The sequence below is a fragment of the Ictidomys tridecemlineatus genome, unplaced genomic scaffold (assembly GCF_052094955.1).
Source record: "Ictidomys tridecemlineatus isolate mIctTri1 unplaced genomic scaffold, mIctTri1.hap1 Scaffold_54, whole genome shotgun sequence".
Classification (NCBI taxonomy): Eukaryota; Metazoa; Chordata; class Mammalia; order Rodentia; family Sciuridae; genus Ictidomys; species Ictidomys tridecemlineatus.
In genome coordinates this window covers 2506450-2518897 of record NW_027523576.1, presented here as the reverse complement: position 1 = coordinate 2518897, position 12448 = coordinate 2506450, and the positions used below count along the sequence as shown (strand labels likewise).

At 34.0% G+C, this 12448-nt stretch overlaps 1 protein-coding gene across 3 annotated transcripts in view; it reads right to left on the bottom strand.

Annotated features, from left to right (window-relative positions):
* LOC144373978 (transport and Golgi organization protein 1 homolog) overlaps window positions 1-12448 on the bottom strand; it is a 49077-nt gene that overhangs the window by 15877 nt on the left and 20752 nt on the right. For all 3 annotated transcript variants that reach the window (XM_078036950.1, XM_078036951.1, XM_078036952.1), the window contains 2 exons: window positions 3143-3271; window positions 816-837 (listed from right to left, as the gene is read on the bottom strand). In XM_078036950.1, the coding sequence (XP_077893076.1) occupies window positions 816-837; window positions 3143-3271 (151 nt within the window). The remainder of the gene's footprint in view (window positions 1-815; window positions 838-3142; window positions 3272-12448) is intronic.

Genomic DNA, 12448 nt, shown 5'->3' with positions numbered 1-12448 from the left:
AGCATAACTATTATGCTTTTAAAAAGCAATCTATGCTTATTAGCAATAAGAGTATAAAAATTATTAGAATTTAAGAAAAATATAAGAACAATGATATTTTGCTGGGTGCAGTGGTGCACACCTGTAATCCCAGTGGCTCAGGAGGCTGAGCTAGAAGGATTCCAAGTTCAAAGCCAGCCTCAGCAAGAGCCAGACACTAAGCAACTAAGTGAGACTTGGTCTCTAAATATAGGGGGTTGGCGATGTGGCTCAGTAGAGTGCCCCAGAGTTCAATCCCAGGAACCCCTCCCATCCAAAATGATATTTCAATTTAAGCTTATTTCACAGATGGGAAATACAGTAAAGTGTTGTAGCTTGATATTCCCCCCTTCTCAAAACACTTTCTTTTCCGAAAATGGAATCATTTAATTCTTTGCAAAGAAAAACAGAAATGAAAACATACTGATTCACATTACCATTCTTCAAATTATCTACTCAATTACTTAATGCATGATTAAATCATTAAAATAGAAATACTCTTCAAATGTAATACATCTGCATTACATCAATATTCAAAGTTAATCTGCCCCAAATTAAAACTTATCATCATCTCCCTATCCACAATTTGTTCCTCCTCTTTATCTCCTATCTCAGAGTTGGAACCATCATCATCTACTCTATTATCCATGCTAGCAACCTAGGAATAGTAAAATTTTCAGGAGGTAAAAAAGATAATAGACATTAAAAGTCACTGTATCTACTTCTAACATACATGAAACACACATCAAACACCAATACAAAGGGTTATTACAAGTTTAATAAACCTAAAAATTTACCTTGATATACTCTATCTTTTACCTAGAAGAGAGAAAAAAGATTAAATTTGATGTCAAACATCTGCTCAATAGAAACAGCATTCCTAAAACAACAGTCAGAATCATAACCAAGTGAGAATTTAATAACATTCTGGTTCAGGATAATAATTTATAGGATTAAAAATAAGTAAAGGTTAACAAGCCTTTTAAATTTAATTGGTAGTGATATTTCATAAATAGACTCTGACATAAAAACACTAAGATATGTACCTTATTTCACAGCAAAGATGTGTGTATGTGTGTGTGTGTGTGTGTGTGTGTGTGTGTGTATACTCAAAATCATTTACTTGACAATTCTAAATAACCAGGATAAAGTCTAGAAACAATGACTATTCAAAAGAAATCTGAGGAAACAATATTAAATGCATAATCTTTGTACTAAGATATGCCACTTTCACTCACCAGAAAACATCTTAGAACTCCAATTTAAATTTGGCTATTGGCTGAATTTAGAAACTAAGAGGCTACATCATCTTATTTCTGCAAACCACTAAATATATAGCAAGAAATCTGAAAGGAAAGACTGCTTGAAGAAAATGCACAAGCAATAAGAGAAATGACAATTAACATATTCTGGAAAGGACAAAAACAATCGTTTCCAAAAAACAGCAATAAACTACCTGATAATAAAACCTAAGCAGAAATTTTTTTAAAACATCACTAAATTTCTTTGTAACTTAGCATATTACTTGTCCTTTCAAATGTTATAAATGGTGATGGGATATTCAGATGTGTCCACGGATCATCCAGGAGATCTTCGTAACAGGAAATTGCATTCAGAAAACTCCAACACAGAAAAAAATGAACATTTCTTTAATGTCATAGCCTTGCTAACCTTTTACTCAAAATGACAACAGAGGAAAATGGGAAGTAGCATAAAAGCAGTCATCTAAGGTAGGGAGACTAAAGTTTTAAAGTCAAATGCTGAAACTGAGGAGCAACAAGCTAGGAACCACATCCCACATAACCTAGTGAAAAGAGAAACAGGTACCAGGGTTCTTGAAATGAAAGAAACAAGAGAGAGAAATATAAAATGTTTTCCCTTCTCTTTATCCTTCTATTTCCTTTTTACTTTTAGCTGAGAAAAAGTTCATTGAGATTAGAAAATTCCTCACAGGAATCCAGGCAAACAATTCTTCTATTTAAGAAGGGAATACTTTTTAAGAGATTTTACACTCAATTGTACAAGGAGAGGAAACTTAACAATGATATGTCTGAAATAATTAAGAAATCAGAAAAAGAACACTCAGATTTGAAAAGATTTGTATCCAATGCTTTTGGCCTCTTTAACTGTTAGGCTTTTCATATGCAAAGTCCATTTACCTAAAATAATTTTCTTCCAATTATGTTAAATAACTATGAAACAGAATGACCTACAGTACAAACATAAGTATGTATAAGCGCATATATACCTACAGTACAAACATAAGTATGTATAAGCGCATATATATATACACACATATATATACACATATATACACACACACACACACACACACACACTCTTATACATATATGTACACACATACACAGAGATAGACTAATTCTGCTCAGGAAAAAAAAACCTTAATGAACAAAACATTTAATGGATTTTTGGACAACACATAATCTATACTTCCAAATAAAAAGGTATTTTCTGTACATATGATCAAATCATAAAATCTGGGAAAAATTTATATAAAAGACTGGAAAAATTATATCATCTCCTTTTTCTCACTTTACTGTATTTCTTTGCAGCATTTCCCCCTGTTTGTATGTTTATATTAACATACAGTTCATCGACATTTAAATCTTAGTTTCTGCTTTTTTTTCCCACTTCACATTTAATTGTGAGCATTTTCTGTACCTCAAAGCTTTGAAATAAATAAATCTGCCTACTATTCCACTAATCGAACATACAATAACCCCTAAATGAATTATGTTGTGCTAAGTCTTCAATCTAATACACTGTTCCATTGAAAAACATTACCAAAATCTTCAAAGCATAGTTATTTCTTTAAGATAGATTACTAGACATATATGCTACATAAAAGGATATTTATCTAACCTATCCCATCTTTTATCCCACTTTTAAGACTTCTGATACATATGAAACTACTGGTCAGGATGGCTGTAAGAATTACCAGTTCTACCAACTGCACCCACACTAAATTATTTTATAATGTTAGTTTGACTTAAACCACTATTTTGTGTTTTAGCAATTGAAAAAGAAAAAAAGGGGGGGCAGTGACTATATAAAATAATCCTTGTGCTTATGTGCTAAGGTATAAGTAAGTTAATTTACTCACAAGAGCAGTTCTCCAAGAGAAAATGACAAAGGATACAATCCCAAAGAAAACAGCGAATACTACAGGCTTCCATGGTAGTCCATAAAAATCAGGCCCAGGTTGAGTATCATCAGGCAATGTAGTAAACAGCTTAAACAGACAAATTAGAAGAAATGGGAAACCTTAAATTTATAACAAAACAGTCACAAAGAATCATGGCAATTCTAAACCAACTTCCTCATCAGAAATCCACCTCCTCAATATTTTCCAATAGCTTCTTCAAGAGAGAGGATACTGGCAGTCTCATATTTTTTGTTCGCTTCCAGTGTTTTCAAGTATAATGAATCTAAATACTTTTTAAAAATATTTATTTATGTATCTTTAGTTTTAGGGTGGACACATTGTTTTGTTTTTATATGGTGCTGAGGATCGAACCCAGTGCCTCATGTATGCTAGGTAAGCGCTCTACTGAACCACAACCCCAGCCCGAATCTAAATACTTTAAATTGAGCATACATTTCCAGTTTGTAACAGGCCCTATATCATCACATTGTCTAACACCTGGCTAGAATCCCTCTGGATCATTCTTTTCTCTTAGATAACCTGGTTTTTATAATTTAAAATATTCATTTAAGACAAAACTTAAATACATGAAAGAACTAATTAATTTTATGGCAACAAATAAAAACAATGACGATATATGTATAAGATTTTAAATCTTACTTCCATTCCACTCTTATATACAGATACGTGACATATAATTTCAGACAACTCTTGAAAACTGGCTTGGATAAACTTCTCTGAATTTAACATCCTTCTATAAAATTCAGAGCCTAATTTTAAATGGTTGCTCAAAGGCAGTGCAGTAAACACCTGCCAACTCTTCCCTGTTTTCACCACCCTCTACACGTAATACGAGATAACTGTCACTTGGGCCCAGTTCCCCAGCAGTCTCCTTAGGGAAAAGACCTGTAGTAACATTAGCTGTTTGGATTGTTGGCTGCATTTCAGAACATACCATGAGGTTGTCACCTCTATTCCGTCAAAAAAAAAGTGCAAGTGGGGAGAGCTCAAGTACACTCTCACCAGCCTCGCTTAACCATACAGTCACGTCCTGCCTGCCTTGGGCCTGACACACTCCATTTCTCCGTCGCCACGACAGTCAGTGCACCCACTCCGCCAGAACTCAGCCACCCGACAGGGGTCCCAGGAGCTCTGGGTCCCCCAGGGAAACAGTGACAGAAGGCACAGTGGCAGGTACTGAGTCCATGGTGTAGGGACGGCTGAGTGGAAGCGACGCTTCCCTGCAGAACAGCACAGGACCCTCTCTTTCACCGTTTCCTACTTCAGTAGGACCCAGCGCAGGGGGCGGGTACTGGGAGTGAACTTTGCCTTCCTCCACCACAGGCGCTTTCCGCCCAAGGCACGTAAAACCAGTCATCAGAGGAAGCCCCTGGGTGGACTGCAGTGAGCAGACAGAGGATGCTGAGGGGCGTGGCAGGGAGCGGGAAGAACCAACTGCGGAGCCCAGCGGGGGACAGCGCCAGTAGAGCCAAGTGGAAGAGTCCAAATGAAAGGACTCCAGAAGGAAAGAGGCTCACCTGTCCCCGGAACTTGGAGAGGACCGGCGATTTAGAAGGCCCTGGAGGAAGCCAGGGAAACTATCAGAAGGGGATTATAGGCAGAGACTAGGAAAAAGGAGAAAGTCAGGCCTCCCAGCCCCTCCCAGAGCAAAACCCTTTTGTCAACGTGTTGAGACACCAGGTACCTACCTGCCCCCAAAAGTGCAGACAGAAGAGGAGAAGCTTCTCCTGCTCCCTTCTAAAGGACTACTGCTCGGACTGGGCTTTCCTTCCCTGCTCACTCTAGTCCTGTTACTTTCTCCAATTGTGGATGACACTCTTTTTAAAAAAGCCTAACCCTAAGGAATCATGTCATTATCACCCCACGCTGGTGGCTTCATTTCTGGATGCCACATTTTAGGGTTGCATGACTTGTGGAAAAGAACAGAATCATGAATAGCCCAAAAAGCACGTGCTAAAAATTGAAGAAACTGGGGACATTTAACTTGGGGAGGAAATGAACATCTGTGGATCTTTAAAAATCTGTCGTCAAGTTGAATATAGTCAATTCAAAAGAACAAGAATAAGCAGGAAAGCACTGAAAAAGAAGAGCAATGAAGGGTACAGGGAGGGCAGACTATATAATTAATTCATGTACCCTCGTCCAAGCCCAGGAATACATAGAGATTGTGGGACAGAATAGAGAATCCAGAAACAGAACCAACTGGACATTTGGGGTACAATAAAAGTTAGTTTGGGGAAAATAGACTTTCTAATAAGTAGCGTTACCACATGGAAAATTATAAAATTGGATTTTTCTCTACTTATTCAAAAGATAAACTACAAATGGATAAGAAACATGAATGTAAAAATAGAAAATAAACAAGTACTAGAAAATATTAAGTGAAAATTTTCTATGTATTATGAGTGGGCAAAACCTGCCTCATTGAAAAAAATCTTTCCTGGCTGTATCTAAACCTGCTACACACACACACACACACACACACACACACACACACACACACACACGCAGTTTGACAATGACAAACTGAGAAAAAATATTTGCAACATATTATTGTCCAAAGAATCATGTTCCTGAAATATAAAGAACATTATAAATAAAATGGCCAGCAAACCTATACAAAAATGGGCTGAAGAAATAAACAGATCTCAGGAAAAGAAATGCAAATAGCTATAACATATGGAAACATGCTCTGCTTAGCTCATAATGAACAAAATACAAATTAAACCACACCAAGACACCATTTCTCACTTGCATTGGCAAGATCCAAACGTTTGACAACATAATCAGTAGGTGAGAGAATGTGGGGGAATACAAATTCTCAGACACTGCTAATAAGTATACAAAATGATACAACCCTTATGAATGAGATTTGACAACATCTCCCAAAACTGCTTATATATTTACCTATTAACTCAACAATCCCACTTTTTTTTTTTTTTAACTTTTTCAGTGCTGGGGAAGGGTATCTTGGGCAAGTGCTCTACTGCTGAGCTATAGTCCACTAGCCCTAATTTCTAAAGATACTGGGAATACAACAACAAATGTTTAAAACTTGTATTTACAAAACTATGTTATTCAAGCATTAATTATAACAATACAAGATGGTCACAAAAGGCTGAAACAACCGTCATCAATGAAAGTTGTTGAATAAACCAAAGAAGAAAGAAAATAATTTTAAATACTGCTAAGAGCTGGTTTCCGGAATACATTTTTTAAAAATGAAGTAGAGAAAAATATTTATAGAATACTATTTGTATCTTAGAAAGTGAAAAAAGATGAATATATTATTTCTTATAGCTTTGAGGTAAAACTGACATGCAATAAATTACATGTATTTAAAGTGTGCAATTTGATGAATTTTAACATGAAATTATGAAATCACCATTATAATCAAGATAATATACACATCCTTTACTTCCAAAAATATTCTCATTCTCTAGGTAATTTTGCCCTTTGTCACCCTTCTTTCTTGCCCCCCACTTTCCCATTCCTCCAGCAAAATGTCTTATCTTAATAGATTGCTTTGTATTCCTCAAGTTTTATGTGTATGGGATAATATATTGTATTTTCTATGGCTTCTCTTATTCAGCATAATTTGAGATTCATCTACATCAGTTTATCTATCATCTATTTTTATTGCTGAGTAGCATTTCATTACATGTACATACCACAATTTGTCTATCATCTATTGATAGACATTTGGATTTTTTTCCAGTTTGGGGCTTTTACAAATAAAATAGCCAAGAACACTGATATAAAATTCCTCCTATTGCTTTATAACTTATCTTTTCTTTGGAAAAGAATGGTTGGATATGACTGGTGTATGTTTACCTTTTTAAGAAGGTGATTCTACCACTTTATATCCCCACCAGATGTGTACCCATCCAGTTCCTCCATCTCTTCTCCAACCACTTAGCACAATTGTCTTTAATATTAGATATTTAATAAGTGTGTAGTGGTAACTCTTATGCTTCAAAATTGCATTTCCCTGATAATTATGTCAAGCATTTTTAATGTATTTACTATCTGTTTATCTTCTTTGATGAAGTGTTATTTTACAGGACTATATTTTTTTCTAATGCGTTCTAAGAGTTCTTCATATATCCTTGATGCAAGTCTTGATAAATGCTTTAGAGTAATTTCCTCCCAGCTTGTGTTTTGTCTATTTCATTGACATCAAAGAGTATTTTGAATTACAGAGGTTTTAGTTTGATGAATCCCACATTGTCAAATCCTTTTTAATGCTTTTGTTGTCAAATTTAAGAAATCTTTGCCAAACCTAAGTTCAACAAAAATTTTTCTCTTATTTTTTTTCCTAGAGGTTTTGTAGTTTTGAGTTTAATATTTAAGTCTGTGAGTTAATTCAGGTGTCTAATGCAAGGCATGGATCAATATTTTGCATATAAATATGCAGTAATTTCAGTACCATTTGCTGAAAAAACTTTCCATTCTCTACTTGTCTTTCCATCTTTGTCAATGACTGTTGCCATATATATTGTGTATCTATCTCTGAATTCTTGGCTCTGTTTCAATATGTTTTGTCTGCAATCCTGATTACTGTAGCTTTAGAATATTTTTTTTCCTCTTCGTATGGTACTAGGGATTGAACACAGGACCTTGCATATGCTAGGCAAGTCCTCTACCACTGAGCTACATCCCCAGCCCTAGATTAAGTCTTGAAGCCACGTTGCAATCAGCTTGTCATTTTCTACAAAACTCTGCAATGATTTTGGTTGGAATAATGTTGACTCTGGTGATTAAACTGGGATGAATGGACACCTTAGTCTTCTGACTCATAAATTAGGTATATCTCTCCATTTAGGTTCTCTTTAAATTCTATCAGCAATATTTTATAGTTTTTAATATATACATTTTAGTTTTTGCCACGTTTATGTTTAAATACTTCATATTTTTATTCTATTGTACATGGAAATCTTTAAAATTTCAATTTCTAATTATTCATTGTTAATATATAGAAAATATAATTGCTTTTAGATGTAAATTTTATCTGTCAACCTTACAATAGCTTTTTTCTAGATCATACCAGATTGTATCTATATATATTCATGTTATCTGAAAAGAAAGAGAATTTTATTTCTTCCTTTCCAATCTGAGTGCATTTTATTTCTTTTTCTTGCCTCAGTATACTAGCTATTTCCTTACTGCACCCCAGTACAATGCTGAATAGATGTAATGAGAGTAGACATCTCTGTTTGGTTTCTGATCTTGGGGAAAAGTATTCAATTATCAACCATTAAGTATGAGGTTAGCTGCATTTTTTCAGAGGATGTTTTAAGCTCCCTTCTATTCCTAGTTTGTTGTTTGTTTTTCTACATCAATAATCAATGCTGAGGGGCTGGGGTTGATGCTCAGTGGTAGAGCACTTGCCTAGCATGTGTGAGGCAATGGGTTCAAATCTCAGCACCGCATATAAATAAGTGAATAAAATAAAAGTTAATCAACATCTAAAAATTTTTTTTAAATAATAATCAGGGCTGATTTTTTTTTACATGTTGATGCGATTTATTGTCACCTACTTGTACATGCACACAAAATAACAATATAATTTGGCCAATATTACTCCCCAACATTTCCCCCCTCTGCTATATTTTTTAAATGCTTGTTTTGTATCTCTCAAGCTAAACACAAAGATTGTGCTTTTAGGTACATCAATGTGGTAAATTTCATTGATTTTCAAATGTTAAATAAATTTTGGATTCTTGACATAAATCCCCATCATCCGTCTAGTTTTTGTCTATGATGTATTTTCCTTTTACATATTGTTGTATTTGACTTAAATTTTTGTTTAGAATTTCTGTACAGATTCATTGGAGATCCCATGAGAGGTATGTGGTTTTCTTTTCTTATTATATCTTTGTCTTGGTTTGGTGTAGTGATAACACTGGATTCATAGGAGAAATATTTCCTTGCTTTAATATTCTACAAGGGTTTAGTATTACTACTACTATTAGGAATTAGTATCATTTCTTCCTTACAGGTTTAATTGGATCACCAATAAAGCTATCTTGGTCTTATATTTTTTTCTTTGTAGAAAGGTTTTTACCTATACCTTCAATTTCTTTAATAGTCAACAAGGTTTATGAAATTGTCTGTTTTTCTTGAGTGAACTTTTGCAATTTGTGGCTTAAATAGAATTTCTTCATTTCATCTAAATTGTCAAGTTAATTAACATAAACTGTTCATAATATCCCCATTATCAGTCTAGTATCTGTGAAATCTGTAGTGATATCCCTTCTCTGATTGCGAATATTGGTAACCCGTGTCTCCTCTTTTATTTCCCTCACTAGATGTTGATCAATTTTATTCATCTTAAAGAACTAGCTTTGGGTTTCATTGATTTTCTCTTATTTTCCCTTTTTTAAAATTTTACTGACTTATGGTCTTTATTATATCTTTTTTTCTTGCTTACTTGGAGATTAACTTATTTTTCCTTTTCTAGTTTCTCATAGTAGGAACTAAGTCAATGACTGGAGACTTATTTTTTAATAAAGCTATCTTGGGCCTGGTAGTGCTATAAATTTTCCAATAACACTTTAGTGACATTGCACAAATGGATATGTTGTTTTCAGTTTTATTCAACTCAAAATATGAATTTCTTCTCTGATTTATTTGACTCAAAAATTATTTAGCAGTGGGGGCTAAGGTTGTAGCTCAGTGGTAAAGTGCTTGCCTCACATGTGTGAGGCACTGGGTTCGATCCCCAACACCACATAAAAAATAAATGTACTGTGTTGTCCATTTATACCAAATATATATATATATATATATATGATAGATAGATACAGATATACATATAGATATAGATAGATAGCAGATAGCAGCCTGGCACTTAAGTTTTCAAATATTTGAGAATTTTCCAGATTTTTCCATTATTGATTTCTCATTTTATTGTGTTCAGAGAATAAGCTTTGCTTGACTTTGAATACTTTTATATTTACTGATAATTTTTTTAAGATCTAGAATATAGTTTATCTTGGTAAATGTTCCATGTGCACTAAGCTCCTTGGGGGTTTTCTATAAATGTCAATTAATTTCAAATGGATGGATTGATTATGTCATTCACACTTTCTACAACCTTACTTTTATTTTTCATTTTCTGCCAATTGCTGAGGAGAGGATATTGAAATCTCTAAATGTAATCTATAGGATTCATCATTTTCCTCATAATTCTATCAATTTTGATACTTCATGTATTTTGAATTTCTAATATTAAAAGTACAAGCATTTAGGTTTATTATATAATCTTGACTGATTCGTTTATCATTAGGAAATAACTTTCTTTAGTCCTGATGATATATTTTGCCCCACAACCTCTTTTGGTTTAATGTAGCTACTCCAGATTTCCTTTGACTAGTGTTTAACATGAGATACCTTGTTCAATCATTTTAATTTTGACTTCTTTGTGTCTTTCTTTGTGTCTTTACAGTGTTATTCCCTTAGACATCTATTTGGGTCTTGCTTCTTTAGGCAATATGACAATCTCTGTTTTTAACTGATGTATTTAGATACTTTCCACTTAATAGGATTACTGCCGTGCATAGGTGTAAGCTTAATATAATCTTCTATTTGTTCCTTCTGTTCTTTGTTCTTTTTCTTTTCTTTCTGTCTTCTTTTGCAGAAATACCACTATCGGTATTTTTAGTGATTCCTCTATTGGCTTATTAAGCTATAACTCTGTTTTCTAATCTTAGTGCTTCAGGGTTTAGAATATACATCTTTAATTTGTCACAATCTACCTTCAGATGATACTATATTACTTCACATATTCAATAAGAACGTTACAATAGTTACTACCCTTCTGAGATTTATACTGTTGTCATGTATTTTACTTTACATGTTTTCTAAGTCCCATACTACACTGATATTTGTCTTTAAACAGTCAATGACTTTTTAAAATGTTCAAATAAGAAAAATTATTTTAAATATTTATGCACACAGTCACCATTTTCAGTGTTCTTTACTCCTTTATTCCATTATTTCCATCTGCTGTCTTGGTGCAAGTGTAGGTGAATTCTTTCAGCTTGTATGTCAGTACAAGTCTTCATTTTAGAAAGATATTTCACTGGGCATGATATTATCGGCCAACATTATTACTCTTCAAATATATTAAAGGTATCACTCCACTATATTCTCTTATGCCTAATTTCTGACAAGAAATCTGATGTCATCCTTAGTTCTTCTCTACATAAATGTCTTCTCTAACTGCTAAGATTGCTCTTTATCACTGGTTTTGAGCAATTTATTTATGATATAATATACCTTGATATAGCTTTATTCTTGCTTTTTGTACTGTAGTCCCATTTAATATCTTGGATCTGCAGATGTACAGTTTTCACAAATTTTTGGCCATCATTTCTTAAAATATTTTTCTGAATACCTCTCATAGCTCAACTTGAAACTGTCCCACAGCTCACTGATGCTCTGGTTCACTTTTCTTTAACAGAAGAAATTTTCCCTGTTTCATTTGGGGTACTTCTCCTGCTATGTCCTCAAGTTCACTAACAATTTCATCACAATGCTTATTCTGGCATTAATCCCATCCACTGTGTTTATCATATATTTTCAACTCTAGAAGTCTGATTTTCTTAAAATATATCTTCTATATCTCTTTTTACCTTTTTAACACACGAAATATAGTAGTAATGACTTTTTAAAAAATGCCATTACCTCATTCTAACATCTCCGATAGTTCTCAGTTGGCTTTGATTGGATGATTCTTCTCCTCATCATTGTGGATTGTATTTTTCTTGCTTCTTTGCATGCCTGGTAAGCTTTGATTCGATGCCATACATTACGAATTACTATTCTTAATAATTCGTATACAATTAAATTACTGGAAACAATTTGATTCTCTTGGGTCTGAATATTTGTTAGGTATGACATAAATTGTAATAGTCAGTCCGAGGTAACACCCTTCTGATTATTCTACCCAACTTCCTTAGATAGTTTTTTCCAGGTGCTATTCTGGTCCCTGTGTTAAGACCTGTTCCTTCTAATCACTTAAGATGGTTTCTCTGACTTGCTAAGCAGTTTCATCACACTTATGTGCAGATCAATACCCTGCTGAACACTCAGAGAGCCTTTCACAGATTTCCAGAATTGTCTCTCAATGTAGCAACCTTCTTTTGGTACTCCACCCTGTGAATTCTAGTCACTTTGGTTTTCCTGGAATCTCAGCACCATCTCTCAATTCATGGTATCCTCTGGTTCTGCCTGACT